At 42.7% G+C, this 22,655-nt stretch overlaps 1 protein-coding gene across 3 annotated transcripts in view; it reads left to right on the top strand.

Annotated features, from left to right (window-relative positions):
* The window catches only part of RFWD3 (ring finger and WD repeat domain 3), a 39,247-nt gene extending 16,978 nt beyond the window's left edge, over positions 1–22,269 (top strand). For 2 of the 3 annotated variants that reach the window (XM_074199510.1, XM_074199508.1), the window contains exons 8-13: positions 899–1,124; positions 9,824–9,974; positions 10,327–10,503; positions 17,056–17,270; positions 18,132–18,343; positions 20,110–22,269. In XM_074199510.1, the coding sequence (XP_074055611.1) occupies positions 899–1,124; positions 9,824–9,974; positions 10,327–10,503; positions 17,056–17,270; positions 18,132–18,343; positions 20,110–20,253 (1,125 nt within the window). In that variant the 3' untranslated portion in view covers positions 20,254–22,269. The other variant, XM_074199516.1, reaches the window with a different exon arrangement.
* The last annotated feature ends 386 nt before the right edge of the window (positions 22,270–22,655 follow it).

Genomic DNA, 22,655 nt, shown 5'->3' with positions numbered 1-22,655 from the left:
TGTGTGGAATTGGCTGTTTGAAGAAGTGAATATAGCTATTGTTACACTTTAGAGGCTCCCTTTATTTATTTATTTGTTTGTTTGTTTGTTTGTTTAGATTTTTCAAGGCAGTGGGGTTAAGTGGCTTGCCCAAGGCCACACAGCTAGGTGATTATTAAGTGTCTGAGGCTGGATTTGAACCCAGGTACTCCTGACTCCAAGGCCGGTGCTCTATCCACTGCACCACCTAGCCACCCCTAGAGGCTCCCTTTTTAGAGATAGCTGGTGCTTTTAACAATTCTACTGACTTTTTATACAGGTCACCCTTAATTTTGAGGATTTCCTCTTCGGCCTATTTTGATATATTGGTTGGTTTTTTTTAGCCACATACTCAGCTCATTAATTTTTTTTGTTTGTTTTTCCCTTATGAATTTTTGTTCATGGACACACCTTTGTCTCTGAGGGTTGTTGTAGCTAGCTCTGTGGTACTTCCACTTAAGACTCACCAGAGTTTGGTTGTTTAACAATTGTAATTTGGTGTGATGAAAACTCAGAAGGGGTGGGGTGTTCACAGCCTAAGCTAGAGGGGATCTTTGAACTCTCCCCTCCAGACTGTTCTCCCATCAGCACCCAGGATGCCAAGGTTCTCCCAGGGGGAGGGACTCACTAAGTCCCTGATTTTAAGAAGCCTCATCCCCTGACTCTCAAGCCCCAGTGTGAATTATGGTCTGTTGGGTCAGGTCAGATCCAGGGGATCCTGGGACTGCCTAAACCTGGGCATGACAGAAGGTCACAAAGCCACTAAAGAGGATCAGCAGCAGTAGCTGCAGCAGGCCAGATTTAGTTTGTTTTCCACAGACTGGCCCTTTGAGTACACCAAGAATGTGCTCTTGATGCATTTTTGTGGTTGGCTCCTCAGGAACTAAAGGTGCTTGTGGCCCAGCATGGCTCAGGTTCTGCTCAGCCAGGCAGCACCCAGGCACGTTTCCAGAACTGTCTGCCTTTCAGCCAGACCCAGCGCAAGTATCAGTTTCAGAAGGCCTTCACAGTGTCACAGGAAGGGAGGTGCCGCATCATGGCGTACTGTGACTCCCTGAGCTGCCTGGTGGTGTCCCAGCCCTCTCCTCAGGCCACCTTCCTGCCTGGTAAGCAACCTAAAACCCTGTGCTTCCTGGTCATGACAGATGCCCTTTGCTCTCTCTAAATGTGGAAGTTGGTAAAGCTTGTGTGATCTTCACCATGTCTTCATAATGATTGAATTGTTTCTTTCTGACTTCTTACAATATTTTCTTTGACTTAGGAGCTCTAGAATTTGACTGAATTTTCATTTTAGGGTCTCTTTCAGGTGATTGGCATTTTTTCAATTTCTATTTTTACCCCTCTAGATTTAAAATATAAATGCAAGTTTCCTTGATAATTTCTTGAAATAGGATGTCTAGGTTCTTCCCCCCCCCCTTTCAATTAAGGCTTGCAGGAAGACCAGTGATTCTTAAATGATCTCTTTTCATTCTCTTTTTCCAGATTAGTAATTCTTTTTTATTTGACTGATGCTGATTGTTTTTTCCCCCAGTGTCTGGGAATTTAGTTTTTGGTTTGGTTTTTACAAAGTAATGGGGTTAAGGGGCAGCTAGGTGGCGCAGTGGATAAAGCACCGACCCTAAAAAATTTTTTTAAAAAGACAAAGTAATGGGGTTAGGTGACTTGTCAGCCAAGTATGAATTAAGTGTCTGTGGTCAGATTTGAACTCAGGACCTCCTGATTCCAGGGCTGGTGCTATATTCACTCTGCCACCTAGCTGCCCCCCCAGAAGTTATTTAATTTTTTTGTACCTCCTTTTTCATTTGACCTATTCTTTTTTTTATTTTGAATTTTTACAATTTTCCCCCTAATCTAGCCCCCCCCCAAGGCAATTCTGCTAGTCCCCACATTGTTTCCATGGTATACATTGATCCAAGTTAAATGTGATGAGAGAGAAATCATATCCTTAAGGAAGAAAAACAAAGTATTGTTTCTGATTGTTGCACTAATGGAATGAGCAAGCCCGTCAAGGTTCATCATCACTCCCATGTTGCTGCTAGGGTGCACAATGTTCCTCTGGTTCTACTCATCTCACTCAGCATCAATCCATGCAAATCTCCAGGCTTCCCTGAACTCCCATCCCTCCTGGCCTCCAGTAGAACGACAGTGTTCTATCACATACACATACCACATTTCATTAAGCCATTCTCCAAGTGAAGGACATTGGCTTAACTTCCAGTTCTTTGCCACCATGAATAGAGCTGTTATAAATATTTTTGTACAAGTGATTTTTTTTTATCCATTACTAGACTGTTCTTGTTTAAGAGTAAACATAATAGCCCCTCCCCAAAAAATATAGAAGCTCATGAGAAATAAAGTAAAAGAAAGAGGGAAAAAAATCAACTCTGTCTTGTGTGGATCACATTGTTTATCATAAGATTTTCTCTCTCCTCTCACTCTGTCCCTCTTCTAAAATGTGCTGTAGGGTAGCTGAGCAGTGCAGCAGACTGATCCCTGGCCCTGGGGCCAAGAGGCCCCGAGCCCACATACCACCCCTGAGACCCAGCAACCACCTGGCCCCGTGGTTCTGGACAGGCCAACCAATCCCAGCACCTTGCAAGAAGTGAAAAAGAAAATGTTATATCTGACTATTCTCTCCTATGATCTACCCTCTCTATCACCCACCCCCTTTCCCCCCTCTCCTTTTTACTCTAGATGTCAATACGCTATTGAGTTTACTGTGTATGCTGTTTCCTCTCTCAGTCATTTCTGATGAGAGTGAAGGTTCCCTCATTCCTCCTCACCTTCCCCCCTTCCATGTCATTGCAAAAGCTCATTGTAAAACAAAAACCTTTTATACAAAATATCTTAGCCTATTACACCTCTCCTTTCCCTTACTCCCAGTGCATTTCCCTTTTAGCCATTGATTCCATCCTTACAATATAGCATATCTTCAGCTCTCTCCTGTGCTTCATCTATGAGCTCCTTCTACCTGCTCTATCAAACGAGAAGTTTCTTATGAGTATCATCAGCATCATTTTTTTTTTATATAGGAGTAGATGCAGTTCATTATCATTAAGTCCCTCATATTTTACCCTTCTGTTCAGCTCTGGTCATTTTTTTTTTTTGCAAGGCAAATGGGGTTAAGTGGCTTGCCCAAGGCCACACAGCTAGGTAATTATTAAGTGAGTCTGAGACCGGATTTGAACCCAGGTACTCCTGACTCCAGGGCTGGTGCTTTATCCACTACGCCACCTAGCCGCCCCGAGCTCTGGTCATTTCAACAGGAACTTTTGAAATTCCCCTGGTTCATTGAAAGTCCATCTTTTCCCCCTGGAAAGAGGATGTTCAGATTTTCTGGGCAATTGATTCTCCATTGTGTTCCAAGCTCTTTTGCCTTCTGGAATATTATATTCCAAGCCCTACGAGCCCTTAATGTAGTTGCTGCTAAGTCCTGTGTGATCCTGACTGTAGCTCCACGATGTTTGAATTGTGTCCTGGTTCCTTGTGATATTTTCTCTTTGACTTGGGAGTTCTGGAACTTGGCTATAATATAACTGGGGGGTTTTTATTTGGATCTCTTTCTGGGGGGGGGGGAGATTGGTGGATTCTCTCACTTTCTATTTTACCCTCTGCTTCTAAGATATTAGGGCAATTTTCCTGTAGGATATCTTTAAAAATGAGGTCAAGGCTCTTTTCCTGATCATGGCTTTCACAGTATCCCAGTAATTTTAAAATTATCTTTCCTGAATCTGTTTTCCAGATCATTTGTTTTTTCAATGAGATGTTACACATTTTCTTCTAATTTTTCATTCTTTTGGTGTTGAAGTATTGTGTCTTGACTTCTCATAAAGTCATCAGCTTCCTTTAGCTCCATTGTACATCTGAAGGATTTGTTTTCCTCAGAGAATTTTATCTCCTTATCCATCTGGCCAATTCTGCTTTTTAAAGCATTCTTCTCAACTTTTTGAACTGTTTTGTCCATTTGACTTATGCTAGTTTTTACAGTGTTATTTTCTTCAGCATTTTTTGGATCTCCTTGCCTAAGCTGCTGTCTCTTTCATGTTTTTCCTGCATCTCATTTCTTTTCCCAATTTTTCTTCTATCTCCCTAACTTGATTTTCAAAATCTTTTTTGAGCTCTGTCATAGCCTGAGCCCAACTTCCATTTTTCTTGGAGTCTTTAGCTGCAGGAGCTTGTGCTTCCTCATCTTCAAATTGAGTATTTTGATCCTTGAGATGTATTTCTCAATGGCGTTCCTCTTTTTTCTCTGTTTACTCATTTCCCCAGACAGTGTCTGGTTTGGGGGTGCTTCCTGAACTTTTGAGTATTATTGGGACGCACACCCCCCCAAGAACCTCAGTGTCTAAAGCTGTCTGCTTTCCTAGTCTGTTAATGACCACAAGCGTACCCCTCTGCCATGGGGCTTGGGGGGAGGAATCCCATTCTATGAAGGGCCTAGACTGGGATCAGGATCTGAATGTGGTCAGAGTCCCAGAGTCCTGTTTCAGGGACAGAGGACAGACCTCTGAAGTCTCTCTCCACTCCCCTACCTTTGTGGGCTGAGCACTCAGGGCTCAGTTGCCTGGAGGCTCCTGCCTGCTTCTGTTTCCTGGATCTGGGCTTCATGCTTGCTCCAGTGAAAGTCTATCCGCTGATCACTACAAGTTGTACCCGGTGCTTCCAAGGGTGCAAGTCAGAAAACTGCCTGTTGTTGGGAGCCTTGACTCCCAGGTGCCCAAGGCCTGCTTCCAGGAGTCTGAAACCTCTTCACTCTGGTTGGTGGGGCCTCCACTCCAACCCCATGGAGCAGAGCTTTTCCACTATTTTCCAGGTTACCCTGGGCTGGAGTGGAGAATTGCCTTTTTTTAAAGTGGCAGTTCAGTACAAAAATACTGCACAGCAATTAAACCAGCTAAATTACCAAAGCAATATTCATGTAAAAAATATTAAGATGGGTAAATGGTACTTCAAAGAAATTAGACACAAATGAATGCTGGAAAGAACCAATTTCTGTGGGTTCTATCTCTCAAAAGTTTAGTTAGAGTCATAATTCTAAGATCTTTGAAATATTTTGGAGAGAACACCTAGGAGAGACTCCTGTGCTATTGCCATCTCAGCCCAGACCTGTTCTGGTTTTTTTTTTTGTTTGTTTTGGTTTTTGGTTTTTGGTTTAGGTTTTTGCAAGGCAAATGGGGTTAAGTGGCTTGCCCAAGGCCACACAGCTAGGTAATTATTAAGTGTCTGAGACCAGATTTGAATCCAGGTACTCCTGACTCCAAGGCCGGTGCTCTATCCACTACACCACCTAGCCACCCCACTATTCTGTTTTTTAAAGATTCTTCAGTGAATCTTTGTACCTTGTTAACATTAGACCAATTCTGTTTATTCTTCAATATTTTTGTGCCTCTCACCAAACTTAATTCTCTATTCATAGTTTTCTTACATCCACTCATACTATCACTTTTAATTCTTTAAGAAATTCTTGTTGGACTTTTATCCAAATAGCATTTTTCTTTCAGGCTTTGCTCATAGCTGTTTTCACATTATGGTCTTCTGAGTTTGTGTCTTTCCTCCCACCTGAATAGCTTTTTATGGTCAACCTCTTTTTCTGTTGTTTTCCTCATTTTTTAGAACCTATTTCTTGACTTTGAATTTTATGTTAAAGTTGAGGTGGGAAGATGCTGTTCCAAGTTTAAGGTTTTCAAGCTGCTATTTTCTGAGCTATTTTGTGGGGCAGGGTCTCATGTTCTCATTGTTTCCAAGATGGTCTGACCTGAGCTCTGGATTTTACACAGGAAAGTGCCCTGCTGCCTTGCAACCACAAGCTCTAGGATTCTCTTTGCCTTGAAACTGCAATCCAGAACTATTAATATGGGGCAGGAGAATCAGTGCCAACTGTGCCCAGACCTAACAAAGGGTTCCCTATCATTTCTTTTTAACTAATTATCCATTCTCTTTGTTCTGTGTGGACTGAGAACTCCCAAAGCTGTTGCTGTGACTGTCACAGCTGCTTCCAATGCCCACCATTGGTGCTACATCTATAGACACCCCGCCCCCCCCAGGGTCCATACCCCATCCAGTATCACTGACCTCTACTCCTAAGTGGGCTTAGGCTAAGAAAAAATGTCTGACACTCCAAAATTTGATTTGAAGTGTTAAGATTTTATTACCAGTTGCTTTGTGTTGTACACAGTTATTCCCATCTTTGTTATCTTTGCCAGTTTGCTGAGCATGATACAAAACCTCAGGGTTACTTTATGTGTGCTTTTCTTTTATTACTTGAGATTTGTAGCATTCTTTCATATGATTGTTGTTAAAAGTTTGCAGTTCTTTCCAGGAACTATTTGAACATAACTGTAAAACACTTTGGACAAATAAATTTAGCTCTAAACAATTAGAAAAAATTAGTTCATGGGTAGGCCAAACCATTATAATAAAAATAACGATTCTACCTATATTGATCTATTCAATTCCATACCAATCAGAATATCAAAAATTGTTTTATAGAGCCAAAAAATAATAACAGTTCATCTAGAAGAACAACAGCTCCAGAGTATCAAGAAAATTGGTTTAAAAAAATGTGAAAGAAGGTAATCTAACCATACCAGATCTCAAACTGTATTTGTAAAGTTTTAATTATTAAAAATAGAGTGGTAACACTGTACACCCTACCAGCAACATGGGGGTGATGTTCAACCTTGATGGACTTGCTCGTTCCATCAGCACAACAACCAGGGACCATTTTGGTCTGTCTGCAATGGAGAATACCATCTGTATCCAGATAAAGAGCTGTGGAGTTTGAACAGATTTCAAGGACTATTCACTTTAATTTAGGGGAAAAAAACAGATATCTTATTGTATGATCTTGTTATCTCTTATACTTTTAGTTTCTTCCTTAAGGATGTGATTTCTCTCTCATCACACTCAATTTGGATCAATGTACACATGGAAACAAAATAAAGACTGGCAAATTGCTTTCCTTGGGGGGGGTAAGATTGGGAGGAAAAATTGTAAAACTCAAAACTCAAAAGGGGTGGCTAGGTGGCGCAGTGGATAAAGCACTGACCCTGGAGTCAGGAGTACCTGGGTTCAAATCCAGTCTCAGACACTTGATAATTACCTAGCTGTGTGGCCTTGGGCAAGCCACTTAACCCCATTGCCTTGCCAAAAAAAAACCCTCAAAACTTAAATAAAATCTTTAAAAAAAATAGAGTGGTGAATCAGTAAGAATAGATTAGGTACAAATTACATTATTATGGCTGATATTAATTTACTATATAATAAACTGTAGTAATATAAATAATAAACCCTTGGATATATTCTAAACTTTTGAAACAAAAACTCATTATTTGACAAAATCTGTTGGAAAAACTGGACAGTATGGCAGAGATTAAGTACAGATCAACATCTCACATTGTTTACCAAGATAAAGTCAAAATGGTTATATACTATAAGGGACCATGGAATCATTTCATTTGTCAGATTTATGAGCATCTAGATGATGCAGTGGATAGAGTACTAGCTCAGAAGTCAGGAGGATCTGAGTTCAAATCTAACCTCTTGCTCTTTGACTTTGGGCAAGTCATGTAACCATGACTGCCTCACATCCAGAGTCTTCGTGATTTATATCTGACCATTGGACTCAGATGACTTAGTACAGCCCCCCCTCACTTAAATCCAATTCACTTATCATGGTCTTTGAGAATGAAAGACAAACATCATCAGATTTGTGGATAAGGAAAGAATTTAGAACCAAACAAGATAAAGAGAATATTACAAAACCGTAAATTTTAAAAGTTTTTGCACAAATAAAACCAATGCAACTAAAATTATAATGAAAACAGAAAATTGGGAGTGGGGGAGGGGAATTTTACAACAGTTCTCTCTTCTACAAGCCACATTTCTCAAATTACAGAAAACTAAGTCAAGATTTAAAAAAAAAAGTGATTCCCAAATTGATGAATGGTCAAAGAATACAAGCAGGCAGTTTTCAGACTATATGACTATCTGTAACCATACGGAAAAAATGCTGTAAAACACTTGATCAGAAAAAAAATGCAAATTAAAAGAAGTTTTACCTCACTTATCAAATTGTCCAAATGACAAAAAAGGCAGATACAGCACCAGCCCTGGAGTCGAGAGGACCTGAGTTCAAATCCAGCCTCAGATACTTAATGATTATCTAGCTGTGTGACCTTGGGCAGGTCACTTAACCCCATAGCCTTGCAAAAACAGAAACCAAAATGACAAAAAAGGGGAAATGATAAATGTTGGTGGGGAAGTGGGAAAACTCGGCTGGAGTATACTAATGCATTGTTAGTAGAATTGTGAAATGATCCAGCCATTCTGGAGAACCATTTGAAACTATGACAGAAGGACTATATAATTCTGTATACCCTTTGATCCAGCAGTACCACTACTAGATCTATATCCCAAAGGCATCCCCAAATATGGAAATTTTTGTACAAAACTATAATAGCCCTTTTTATGGTGACTAAAAATTAGAATTCAAAGGAATGTCCATTATTTGGGCAACAAGCTATGGTATATGATTATAGTGAAATATTATTGTGCAGTAAGAAATGGTAAAGAAGATGATTTCCAAAAAAAACTTAGAAAGGCTTCCATGAACTGATACATAGTGAAGTAAGCAGAACCAGGAATATATTGTACACAGTAGCTGTAATATTATTTGATGAACTATGAATGACTCAGCTATTCCCAGCAATACAATGATCCAAGATAATCCCAAACTAATGATGAAGCCTCTAGAGAAAGAATTGATATTGATTGATTGTAGACTGAAACATGCTACTTTTCTCTTACATTTTTGAATCTTCTTGTACAAAATGACTGATAGGGAAATGTTTTACATATTTTTATTTGTATAATCTGTATCTGATTGCTTATTGTCTTCAGGAGGGAGTAGAGAATGGGATAGAATTTGGAACTCTTTTAAGTATGCAGGCCTTTAAAAGACTGTTCATTTATGTCCTCTGACCTCTTATAGCTTTTGATCTTATCTTCCTATTATTTGGATTTATTATTGTTCAGTTATGTCCAATTCTTCTTGTGACCTTACTTGGAGTTTTCTTGGCAAGGATGCTGGAGTGGTGTACTGCTTCCTTTTCCAGCTCATTTTACAGATGAAGAGACTGAGACAAACAGGATTAAGTGATTGCCCAGGGTTACATAGCTAGATTTGAACTCAAGTCCTCCTGACTCGAGACTCAGTGCTCTATCCTAGATGTCCCATGTAGCTCAGGTACCAAACCTTATCTGAAAAATGTGATACTAAAATTTCCTTTCTTACTCAACAGTTTTCTTACCCTAAAAGGATTTTTTTTTGTATAGAAGCTTTTCAGTTTCATGTAATCAAAATGTTTTGTGACTGCCTCTGTCCCATGTTTTACACTACATTTACTCCTACCTGAGAAGTATCCAGCCTGCTTTGCTTCTCATTTTCGTAATATTATCTTTAATGCTCAGATCACATATCCATTTAGAATATATCATAGAATATGGCATAAGATGATAGCCTAAGCTTTATTTCTGTCAGACTGCTTTCAGTTTTCAGCAGGTTTTATCAACTAGCAGATTCTTTCCTTAAGTAATTTGTTTGTGGGCTTTACCAAATACACTCCAGGGCCTACATTGTTGTTGGTCTCTCTGACTCCTCATGCCATTCCACTCTTGGTGACACCCAAATTCTCTTTACCCACCCTGGTGTTAAAAGAATCAGGAGGCAGATATGTGAAGAGGCCTGGTTAAAGGGACAGGAGAGGAGTGCTACTCATCTTTCCCATCTTCTTGTCTTTGGTAGGCTTTGGTGTGAAGATGATCAGTATGGCAGACATGAAGAGCAGTCAGTACATTCCAATGCACAGCCGAGAGATCCGGGGGCTAGCCTTCAATAACAGGCAGAATAGCTGGCTTTTGTCAGCTGCGCTAGATAATACACTCAAGCTGACAAGGTAAGGGAGCGCCAACCTGCCAGGTATCAGAGAAGGTGGTGGGGATAGGCACACAAAGTGACACCCCCAGCTTGGGCGACTTCTATCAGATCCTTCTGTTCAGTTAATTCACAGTGCACTGTGATGACACCTAAGGAAAATCCTGATGCCTTTTTTTTTTTAAATCAGAGGGGACTTGAGCTAAGTGTGGAGAGTCTCTCAAGAGAAAATGAGACTGAATTTGGCTTCTCAATTGGCTTCATGAGGCTCATTGATGATTGATAATCTTCTTGGCCTCCTCTCCAGTGTACTTATTGAGTAGGTTTCATTCAAGGTTGTGTTTTAATTCATCCCTTTTCCTTCTTCCTCAAAGCCTGGAGACTAACACAGTGGTTCAGACATACCACACTGGGCGAGCAGTCTGGAGCTGCTGCTGGTGCCTCGATGACGATCATTACATCTACGCTGGCCTGGTCAATGGCTCGATCCTGGTATATGATTTGAGAGACACAAGCTCCCATGTTCAGGAGTTAGTGCCTCAGAAATCCAGGTAGCAAAGTTACTTCTATTTTCCATCTCCTTGTGATTTTCTTCCGATTGTCTGCATCATCATCATAGCTCACATACATATAGCACTTGCTGTTTACTATACATTGTGTTCATTGCCTTTATTACCTTCATTTTACAGGTAAGGAAACTGAGACAACAGGGTCACACAATTTGTCTTCAGTGTACTTTGAGCTCAGGTCCTCCTGACTCCAGTCTATCCATTGCACTATCTCCTTCCTGTATAAATTGAAGCTTTCACCAATAGTTAACTCTCAAGTGCTCTGATGATGTATTTACATCAAGAAGATGCTTCCTACTACCTACTTCTCTCAGGGGAGGAATGCTTGGTCAGGTGTCTAGGGGAGAACCAGGGCCAAGGCCTAAAGAGAATCAGTGGCACTTCTGGGATGGACATACTCTGGCTTAAGGATAAAAAGAGACTAGTCTTTGGCTGTTGTCTAGATAGAGGCAGCAAGCCTAACCTAATTTTGGGTGGTGTGTGAGTGGAGACCAGGGATAGCTATTTGAGAGATATAGAGCCAGAAAAATCTAACTGGACAATTGATTGGAGAGTGAGAATGAGGAGGCTTAAGGGGCTAAGTGAGTGGCGCGGTATCAGGACTTACCAGAGGGCAGGACTGTAAAGAAGTCTGGTTTGAGTTTTCAATGCCTCTGGGACATCCACTTTGAAATGTCTAATGTAGAGCAGGCCCCAAAGCTCAGGAGACCTAGGGATGGATCTACGGTCCTAGGCTTGCAATTGCCTAGAGTTGAACATTGAACCTCCATGTAGAAGGGTGTAGACAGAAGGAGAGGAGCCCAGGGATGAACCCTGGGGGCCTGAAGTGAGCCCACTTGACCAAGGCCACACAGCTAAGTAATTATTAAGTGTCTGAGGCCAGATTTGAACTCAGGGACTCCCGGCTCCCAGGCTGGTGCTCATCCACTGTACCACCTAGCTGCCCCAAGGCTGCTTTTTAAAGACCTAGAAAGAGAATCCTTGTCTACTTCTTCCAAATGTGTCTTTCCCTTAACTATTTAGAGGCAGACACTTTTAAGGGGCAGCTCTTTCAAATCGGTGGGACAAAAGATCATAGAATTTGGCACTCACTTTACAATAAATAAACTGAGGCCCACAGAAGGGAGAGGATTTGCCCAGGACTATGCCTGGGAGTCTCTGACCTCAAGTCCATGTCTCTGTGTTCATTGTTAGCACTGCACTGCCTACTCTGATGTTTAGGGGGGGCATTTTTGGTTTAATACTTGGAGTGGTTGTCCAAATCCTTTTATTTTTCATGACTTTGATCCTGTGGGTTATTTGGCATAATGGTTTGGATCTTTCAGGCAAGATGATAGAGTGAGGAATTGTTCAAAGAGAACCAGGCTTTTCACATGCTCTCACAAACAGACAGACAGAAACAGCCACACAAAAAAAAAGCAGCTTAAAAAAAGACCAAAGCCAACGAGCATGGGCAAAATTAAAGGAAAGTGCTGAGCAGCAGAGAAAAAAAGGAGAGAACTAAAAGTCATACAAATCAAAAACAAGACCTCCCAGGCTGCCCCCAGAGGGAAATGTTCTTTGATGAAGGAGAGGCGAGCTTAATCAGGGCCCAGGAACTTAACTTGAAGATATTTGGACTCCTCTGTCACCCTCTGTATTTTATTTTGTGCATTTAGCAATATGAATCTGAGGTCAGAGCCCCTTTTTTGTAATAAAATTTGAAGTGGACTAGACGAACCAGAAGAAGTTCAGTAAGAAATCCCCAAGGTGGGGGTGGAGCCAAGATGGCGACAAGAGAGGATCCTCTCTTAGGCGCTGTCATAAAACTTCTAAACTAAGGACTCCAACTAAACTTTCAAGAGACAGAACCCACAGAGGGACCCAGGGAGGCAGTTCTCCTACTCAAGGTAACCTGGAAAAGAGCAGAAAGGCTCTGCTCCCTGGGGTTGGAGGGGTGGCTCACCAGAGCCAAAGAATTTCAGCCTCCCATAGGCAGCCCCAGGGCACTGGGAGCCACGGCTCACAGCAGCGGGGTAGTTTCGTGACCTATGCCCCAGGGAGCACCAGGCACAAATTTGGGGAACAGAGGGGAACCTCTGCCAGAGCGAGCATGTGAAGCCCAGCCCTCAGGGCACACAGAGCACCATGGCCAAGTCAGTCAAGATCCAGGAAACAGAAACAGGCTAGCCGTGAGCAGGAGCCCCCATGGCACGATCCCATTTAACCTTGGGAGGGGAGTGAAGAGAGAGACTGCAGAGCTCTGCCCCTGGAACAGGACTCAGGTTCTGACCACATTCAGATCCTGATCGCAGTCTAGGGCCCCCCCCCCCACCTCAGCCCTATGGCAGAGGGGGGGGGCGTTTATGGTCATTCACAGACCAGGAGGAAGGACAGAGCCTCACACCCTGAGATCCTTGTGGGAGTGTCCCAAAAGCTCAGGAAGCACCCCAAAACCAGGCTCAGGCTGGGAAAATGAGCACGCAGAGGAAACAAGAGGAACACCGTTGAGAAATATTTTGCCTGTGAGCCCAAGAATGATCAAAATACTCAGCCTGAAGATGAGGAAGCACAAGCTCCTGCATCTAAAGACTCCCAAGAAAAACAGAAAATGGGCTCAGGCTATGACAGCTCAAAAAAGACTTTGAAAATCAAATGAGGGAGTTAGAAGAAAAACTGGGAAAAGAAAGGAGAGAGATGCAGGAAAATGAAGTGAGCAGCTTAGTCAAGGAAATCCAAAAAAATGCTGAAGAAAATAGCATGCTAAGGGGTGGCTAGGTGGCACAGTGGATAAAGCACCAGCCCTGAAGTCAGGAGTACCTGGGTTCAAATCTGGTCTCAGACACTGAATAACTACTAGCAGTGTGGCCTTGGGCAAGCCACTTAACCCCTTAAAAAAATAGCATGCTAAAAACCAGCTTAGGTCAAATGGATAAAACAGTTCAAAAAGTTATTGAGAAGAATGCTTTAAAAAGCAGAATTAGCCAGATGGAAAAAGAGATGAGGAAGCTCTCTGAGGAAAACATCCTTCAAAGAATAGAACTCAGGGAGATTGCTGAATTTATGAGAAATCAGGACTCGTGGTACTTCAACACCAAATGAATGAAAAATTAGAAGAAAATGTGAAACATCTCTTTGAAGAAACAACTGATAATGGAAAACAGATTTAGGCAAGATAATTTAAAAATTATTGGAATACCTGAAAGTCATGATCAGGAAAAGAGCCTTGACATCATTTTCAAAGAATTACTACAGGAAAATTGCCCTGATATCCTAGAAGCAGAGGGCAAAATAGAAGTGGAGAGAATTCACAGATTTCCCCCCCCCCCCAAGAAAGAGATCCAAAAAAACCCAACCCCCAAGAATATTATAGCCAAGTTCCAGAACTCCCAAGTCAAAGAAAATATTAACAAGCATCCAGAAGGACACAAATCAAATACCATGGAGCTGCAATCAGGATCTCACAGGACTTAGCAGCAACTACATTAAAAGCTTGTAGGGCTTGGAATATAATATACTGGAAGGCATAAGAGCTTGGAATGCAACCGAGAATCAACTACCCAGCAAAACTGAATGTCCTCTTCCAGGGAAAAAGATGGGCTTTCAGTGAACCAGGGTAATTTCAGATGTTCCTGTTGGAATGGCCAGAGCTGAACAGAAGGTTTGATCTTCTAATACAGGACTCAGGTGAAGCATGGAGATTGGAGGAGAAGGGGAAACTATGAGGGACTTAATGATAATGAACTGTATGCCTGTAGAGAAAAATGACACTGATAATACTCATATGAACCTTCTCAATTTACAGAGCAGGTAGAAGGAGCTTTTATAGATGAAGCACAGAAGAAAGCTGAATTTGAAGATAAAATACAGTGTAAAAATGGAGTCAATAGAAAAAAGGGAAACGTAATGGGAGAAAGAAAAAGGGAGAGGGGGAATAGGCCAAGATATTTCATATAATAAGATTTTTCTTTATTCCAATGAGCTATTGCAGTGATATGGAAGGGGGGAAGGCAAGGGGGAATGAGGGAGTTTCTGCTCTCATCAGAGGTGGCTAGGAGAGGAAACAGCATATATACTCAATGGGATATAGGCATCTGGAGTAAGAAGTGGGGGGTGAGTGATGAAGGAGAGGATGGACCATGTGGGGGAGAGTGGTCAGATATAACACATTTTCTTTTTTACTTATTGCAAGGGGCTGGGATTGGATGGGACCATAGGACCAGGTGGATGCTGTGCCTAAGGGTTGGTATGGGGGCTCCAGGCCTCTTGGCCAGGGCCAGGGCTAGGGATCTGTCTGCTGCACCACTCAGCTACCCTACAGCAGAGTCTGTGAAAGGAGGGAGTTGTGATAAGCAATAGCAACGGTGGAAAAATATGGAAGTAACTTTTGTGATGGACTTACCATAAAGAATGTGATCCACCCGTGACAGAGTTGGTGGCACTGGAACACAGACTGAAGCACATTTATTATTATTATTTTTATTATTATTGTTGTTATTATTATTAGGGGGCAGTGCAGGGCAAATGGGGCTGGGTGGCCTGCCTGGGGCCACATAGCAGGGTGATCATTGGATATCTGAGGCCGGATTTGGTCCTGGGTGCTCCTGGCTCAAGGGCCAGTGCTCTGTCTGCCACCCAGCCACCCCTACTATTATTACTATTTCATTTTATTTTAGGTCTTTGTTTCTTTTTTTGGTATTTGCAGGGCAGTGGGGTTGGGGTGGCTTGCATGTCACAGCTGCGTTATTGTTGGGTGTACAGGACTGGAAGTGTGGAGAAGGCCTTGGACCTACCTAGGAAATAGAGTTTCCTCATCTATAGCAACAAATGCACAGATCCAGACTTGCCCAAAAGAGGGCAGCTTTTGACGAGAGGTGGAAGAGAAATGGAGGCAGCAATCTCAGATTACTGGTATTCCTGACAATAAAGCAGATTAAATCATCTGAAAAAGATAATTCGAAGAAATCATAGGAAAAAAATTTTCAGCCCTGGCAAAAACAAGCAACAATTTATCCTTAGAAGGAATCCACCATCCTTTGTCATGGAGGCATGCAGATTTCAGCAGACCTAAATACCTTAATGCCTAAATAGTTAAATTCTTAACATAAGGGGAAAATAGAAATTATTTAACCATGCAGCATTAATTATGGTCACAGAAGACTTGTGAAAGAAAACAATATGATGGGTGAAAATTGGAATTAAAACTTCTGCAATATTAATAGCTAGTACCAATCACACCTTGTATATTACAATATAAAAAAATCGATGGAGTGACTGTTAGGTGGCACATGGATAGAACACTGGTCAGAAGGGTCTGAGTTCAAATCCATAATCAGACTATGTGACCTTGGGCAAATCACTTAAGCCCAGTTGCCTCAGGGAAAAAAGAACCAGTGGGACAGTTGGGAAATATTTTGACTCTTAAAGCTTTGAAGAACTTCAGAAGTCTTTGAAAAATCATCAAACTAGGTGTAGCTAGGTGTCACAATGGACAGAGCACTGACCCTGGAGTCAGGAGGATGTGAATTCAAATCCAGCCTCAGATTTACCTAGCTGTGTGACCCTTGGGCAAGTCATTTAACCCCATTGCCTTGCAAAAACAAAATAAAAACTGTCAAGCCGCCAAGAAAAAAATACTTAAAATAATTTAGATTCCTGAAATCAAGATCAGCTATCTGCTAAACAAAAGTGAAACCAATCTGAATTCTGTTGCCTAAATCACCAAGTGGTTCTCCAGTGGGTTTCTGAAAATCAAAGGGACACAAAAAGGAGGGATGGAGATAGAGGTAAAGTGAAGCACTGATCCTCATTCAGAGGATGTTTGAGTCAGAGGGTCCAAGGAGAGAGCCCCCACCCCTTGGGGACTCCAACTGGGTTTCAGCTGCACTTAGAGGGTGCCAGGGATGGTCCATTGTGCAGGGGACTAGGCCTGTTTGGCACAGAGGAAGTGTGCAGGAACCCTGACCTGCAAGGTTGGAGCAAAAGGAATTTGCCTTTTCTCCTGGAGTTGAGAGGGAAACCATCAGAGCCCAGGCCTGGGCTTTAGGATGAAGAGATCACAGGCAGCAGCTGTAGTCCCTAGGGAGATGAAGAGGGTCTGAGCAAGATGTCCCTGTGGTTAGGAAAGGGGTACAACAAGCACATTTCTAATGTGTTCACTTGTGTCTACTGTAATATGCTGAGGATTTTTTTTTCAATGTCAGATTTTTATTCCCTATTTATACTGAGACTTGAAAACCTTGTTTGATTGTAAATCTGCAGTCCACAGTCCCAGCAGGGTTCCTCAGAGCATCTGGGGGAAGTCACATCTTCATTTTCACTAATTCTAACTGAAATTGGTTGTCATTTCCTCCCATTATTTAAAATCATGGTTTTGAGAAGAGATCTGCCCCACAAAAAAGGATTAAAAACCTCCATTGTAGGGAGACTTTGATCATGTAATTTGTCATGTGTTTTCTCCTATGTGTGTCACCTTCTGCTTTCCTGGGCCTTCTGGAATCTGCTCTCGTTCTCTGGGGTCCAGCAGAGCAGTGACTGCTGTTTATCCCTCCTCAGGTGTCCCATGGTCTCACTATCCTACCTACCACAGATGGCTTCAGTGGCATTTCCTGCTGGCGGGATATTAGCCGGAAGCTTAGAAGGTGCCTGCTTCTGGAGGCAAAGCAACAGTAACTGCTTCGATCCTCACAACCTCCCTCTGGAACCAGGTGGCTGCACTGACTTCCAGGCAGAGAACCGCAGCGGGCATTGCCTTGTCACCTACCGACCCAGTAAGTGGGGGCTTCTTGGGAATCACAGGTGTTCCAGTCAGTGCTGGACTTAGTGTTTTGTGGATTATCTGGACATGATAAAGTGAGGGAGAAGATGCAAATAACGAAGGTTCAGCCTAAATAGGGCCCTGGGGCTGCCTTTCTGACTCCCATGTCAGATAAAAGAGGGTCAAAAATCTGTCACAAGACGTGTTTCCTTTTTTCCTGCTCCTAAGTGTAAATGTGGGCAGATTCTACCAATAATGTTCCCTGTGGGAGTCAATTGGTTACTTGGGGAGGGGTGTTACTTTTTTAAAGCCAAGGCTGCCCTTGAGGAGTCGTTTCGTTAAATTGAGGGAATAGGATGGGACCCCAAAGAGCTGCCTGTGACTTGATTGAATAAGGCCCTTTTGACCAGACAGTGAGGCAGACTTTTTAAATCCCTGAGGCACTGCTAATTGTGAAGGTATATAATATATTTCCAATGGAAAAATGTCAGTATCACAATAACTTCTTGTCTTGTGGCAGGGCTTACTGTGTCTCAGAATCATCGTAGACCATATAGCAAAGATGCCTTCCCCAGAAGTGTTTGGAAGATGGACTTTGAGAGGGGCCAGAAGGGAGAGGGTGTAAGGTTGGTTTGTCCTTTGGCATAGCCTGGCTTGGCTGGGCCCCTTGTTTGCAGCAGTGAAAGCCCCTCACATCTAGAGGCCTTGAGATTCCCAGGACAGCCTGGGGCTATTGGTAGAAAAGCTGCTGCCTGGCTTAAGCCTTGTCCATGGAGGCTACACTGTGGGCCCCAGCTGTCCTTGATAGGATGTTGCCTGGGGCTGGGTCCCAGGACTGGTCCAGATCTCAGCCTTCTCTGTCTTCGTCCCCTAGATAAAAACCATAACTCCGTGCGCAGCGTGCTGCTGGAATTGACCTGCAGTTTAAATGAAGCTACTGAGCCAGTCTACTCCTGTCGGCCCATTCAGACATTTGTTGCTGGACCCACTTGCAAACTGCTGACCAAAAATGCCATCTTCCAGAGCCCAGAGGAGAATGGCAGCATCTTTGTGTGTGCCAGTGATGAATCTTCAAACTCTGCCATGGTAAGTTATTAAAAACAAAAGAAACAATTTCAGGTTTGAGCTCCAGTCCAAGAATCATTATTCCTAATTTCTAGGTTCATATATCAGGTAAAATTGCAACTGCATTTTGATCATATAGGCCTGCAACCTACCTTGATGGGAGTAGATATACAACTTACTGTGTCTTGTCATTGTTTTGTATTTGCTTTGCTACTGAAGCTCTTCCTTCTAGATATAAACAAGCTTTGGGGGGAAAAAATCAGAAACCTTTTGCCTCATGTATCTTTTTTTTAATATGAAAGATTTTATTTATTTTGAGTTTTACAAATTTACCCCTAATCTTGCTTCCCTTCTCCCACCCCCCACAGAAGGCAATGTATTAGTCTTTACATTGTTTTCATGGTATGCATGGATCTAAGTTGAATGTGTTACCACATGTATCTTAAGGTACATGTTAGGGTTGTCGTACAGATGTTTCAGAATGACAGCAACCAAGTCTGAAACTCTGAGACTCCTGGAAGAGCTGTCAGATTTTTCACTTTTCTACTTCACACTTAAAGTCTACAGGGATTTATGTCACTGTAGGTACTCCTTATACCAAAGAGATCAGAGCCCCCACCATACCTTTTACCTGTTAGTTTATTGATAGACATTTCCAGAAGGAGTGACTCAACCTGAGGAGTCAGTCACCTCCACACCATGATGAATGTGGCTTCCAAGAATAGTATTTGTCTTTTGCAAACTTGCTCCCTTTTCACCCATTTAGGGACACTGGAGACACATTTCTTATATTTCTCCTCTCCCTTTGTATTCCACCCTGCCCACATCCAATAAGAAGAGGAGAGAGTAATATATAAATCGAGTTATTTATAATTGTGTAAAACTAAGTCATTTCAGAAGCCTTTCCAAGAAGCACCTTATAGACTTTTGTAAATATAAACTTATCTTCCCTGTTTTGTTATCTATGGGCTACGTTTTATTTCCATGCTTTTAATGGGATGAAGTCACAATAACCAACTTCTCCAAATGCAAAGAAAAGTCTCTAAAGTCCAAAGGGTGCCTGTGTTGGTGTGTGGCTGCTTCCTTTAGATGTCTTAGAAGTGTCTGAGTCTGGGCCCCAGCTCACATGCTGCTGGAGCCTTGGGCCTTTCCATGAACCTCCAGTTCCCCATCCAAAAGAAAATACTGAGTTTTGGATAGCAAGCTAGAGCTCGGAGTTGTTTCCCTTTTTAGGCCTTATGTCTTAACCAGTTTTTCTGACTGATCTGCTCTTAACTTCTTCATGACAATACTGGGAAGGGGAGGTTGGTTCTGGATGGGACAGCAGAAACTTCCCTGCCTCAGGAGTCTCAGATCCCCCTGCATTCTTGAAGCATCATTGCCTGCCACCCTTGTCCTGTACTTTGTTCCTGGGACACCAGGCAAGGCTCCCTTGGGCTCCATCTCTCCCCTTCCCCTTGGTGGAAGCTCCTGGGGAGGAGGGACTACCCTTTTTGCCTACATCTGTGTCCTGGTGATAGCAAACCTCACTTGGAGGACCCCATCTACCTATCTGTCTTTCTCCTCCTTAGTAGAAGGAAAAATTCCTTGATCCCACTAGGCAGGTGACCCTCACTCTCTTTCCAGAAGGCAGGCCCTCTTATTTAGAAATAAGATGATGGACCATTGGAAGCGCCCCAAGAGAAGACAAAGCGGTGTCTTCCTTTTGCCTCATAGACCTTTTTGTCCCTTACCCATGGACTCAGGCTTGGTGCCAGCTGCCTGACCTGTGCTGCTTCTTCTTTCAGATATGGGATGCAGGGAGTGGCAACCTCCTCCAGAAGCTCCCTGCAGACCAGCCTGTGCTGGCACTCTGCCCCTTCGATTTCAACCAGGACAGCTACTTGGCCACCCTGACAGAGAAGGTTGTCAAGATCCATAAATGGGAGTGATAAGGTCGAATGTCCAGTGAACACAGGCCTGGCCTCTGGAGTCACATGGTTGGCCCAGGCTCATGACCAATTTTCAACTTGAGTTTTCTGATTTTAAAAGCTGAGCCTTGGCACCTGGTGAAGGGAGGGGCCACATGTCTTCATGCCTTTCTCCTATGTGAGGTTTCTTTTGTTTCTTTTGGTAGATCCAGAGGGTCTCCATATGGAAAATTGTATCAGGCTCTTGGGGTGGGGGATGTGAGCCTCCCCCTGAGGTTCTGATGAACTGCATTTGTAGAAGTCCTTTTGCTGGCTTCATTCTTAACAGGCCCAGAGACCCAAGGGAATGCTAGGGAAGAGAGGGAAACTTGATTTATTATGGGTAAGTATCCTAAGAAACAAGGTCTCTGTTGTAGGGGCATCAACTCCATGTCTTAGCACCTCTGGGCAGAGTCCCTGGAGAATGCTGTCAGGGCCTCTGTGACATGTAGGTTGAAGGGAGGAGGGGAAAGCTTAATTTACCAGACTGTTTGGGATCTCAGGATAAATTTGTCTTAACATCTGAAGACTTAGTCTGACTTCTCCCTTGAAAAAATACTGGAAAAACAATAGGAATTAATGTCAAGGTTAATTCTTTTCTCTCCATCAGTAACAACCTACAAAGAAGAGCCAACCAGCTGGGTAGCAAAGGGAGGGGAATTTTAACTGACATAAAAACAGTGAGTGTGGGCAGAAGGGTCTCTTCAAGCTAGTCGTTATCCAAAAAAAGTCCCATTATAGCTGTTATTTATATATACACACCTGGGGATGGAGCAGCAGGGCCCTCCTCAAATGTTTATAAAACCCAGGTGCACTGTGGATTGTGTTGTATTGGTGATGCTTTCTCCATTCCAACTGAAACTGGATTCCTACACCCACCCCCAACCCAGAAGCCACCCCTTGTTGATACACAGGCTCTGCCAATAAAATGGAGGTATCTTTACAGATGGTATGCCAGAACCACTTTTTTATCCTGCAGAGAGATTCGGTTTGAATATTTCTGTCCCTTTGATAGAGGATTCCTGTAGCTTGAGCCAACAACCCAGCGATCCATCCTGTCAAAAAAGTTTCCAGGAGCAGGCCTGTGAAGTGAGAAATGGGATGCTTGGAATGCCAGTCTTCTTCAATATTCTCAAAGGTTGGAGATGTAACATTTAAGAAAAGATAGGGTAGCGTTGCTCCCAAGAGGCTGCTTCAGCCTCTGGCAGGTTACAGTGTTCCCCCTTCAGATGAGCCCCTTCCCTTCTCAGGGACAGTTTTTAAATCCCAGCTTCCCAACTCGAGAGAGAAGTGAGAAAAGCCCCCTTGTATCAGCCAAAGAAGGTTCATTTGCTATGTTTAGATTATCAGGAATTGTTGCCCAAATCTTGGACCCGGGCCCAGATGGCAGCACAAAAGCTTGAGTTCACACCCACTCACTGTTGGCAGAAAAGACAAGGGCAGGCCCTGGGTACGGGTGCTCGGGCTTCAGAGGGGCCACATTAGGGCTCCTGGTCAAGGAAGGGACATGGGCAGGCTTGACTACAGCAAATTCAGGCTTTTAGCTGGCAGAGATAAATGGCAAATTTAAGCACTCCCTCAAAATGCTCATTTTGTCAAGAACAGGAGCAAAATTTCTCGTCACCCTGTGTGAAGGCCTGCAGTCATGTACCCCATGCCCATACTTCCTCTTCCCTTTCAGTTTGGTCTGCACCTATTCATCATCAAAGGGTTGTTGAGCTAGAAATTAGATTAAGCACCTTCTTCTCATGAGGGGTCTGTCTGAGGTGGCTCCTAGAGTCTAGAGGGTATATTTTTTGTGCCATTTGGCATGATTTTAATTTCAGTTATTTCCCATCTAAATCTTGGAGCTAAGAGGGATCAGAGTATTTTGAGCTTACTTGGAAAACAAGATTATATAATCTAAGAAATCTTTGTTTAATTGTACTTTTTTGGTGTCCTTTGTGTATATGTAAAAATAAAGAATTTACAGTAGGCTCTCTTGTCTACTATATGGTACATGTTCATGTGTCCTCTCCCTTTACTGCGTTGTCTCCATATGGTAGCTTTTTCCATTTTATTCAGGCTCATGTTCCTTAAACTCTCCTAGAGAGAAGTACTCTTGACACAGTTCACTTCAACTCTGGAAAATGAAAGTTTTTTAAAGTGTGTAATGTTTTTAACTGAATTGACTCTTAAAGCTTTTACTGGAAGTGTCCATTTTACTAATGTATTTTTCCATTTAATGATTCAAAAAGCCTTTCCCTGAGGTGCTCTAGGAATTCTAGCCTGAGGCTTGTGCCCAGAATTAGGATAGTGGGAACTTAGATTGGAAAGGGCAGAGAGAAGGGGTCCTGTCTAGCATCAAGTCCACACCTAGATGTCCATCCGTGGGACGATGGACC

The sequence above is a fragment of the Macrotis lagotis genome, chromosome 1 (genome assembly GCF_037893015.1).
Source record: "Macrotis lagotis isolate mMagLag1 chromosome 1, bilby.v1.9.chrom.fasta, whole genome shotgun sequence".
Classification (NCBI taxonomy): Eukaryota; Metazoa; Chordata; class Mammalia; order Peramelemorphia; family Peramelidae; genus Macrotis; species Macrotis lagotis.
This window is presented reverse-complemented; position numbering and strand designations above follow the sequence as displayed.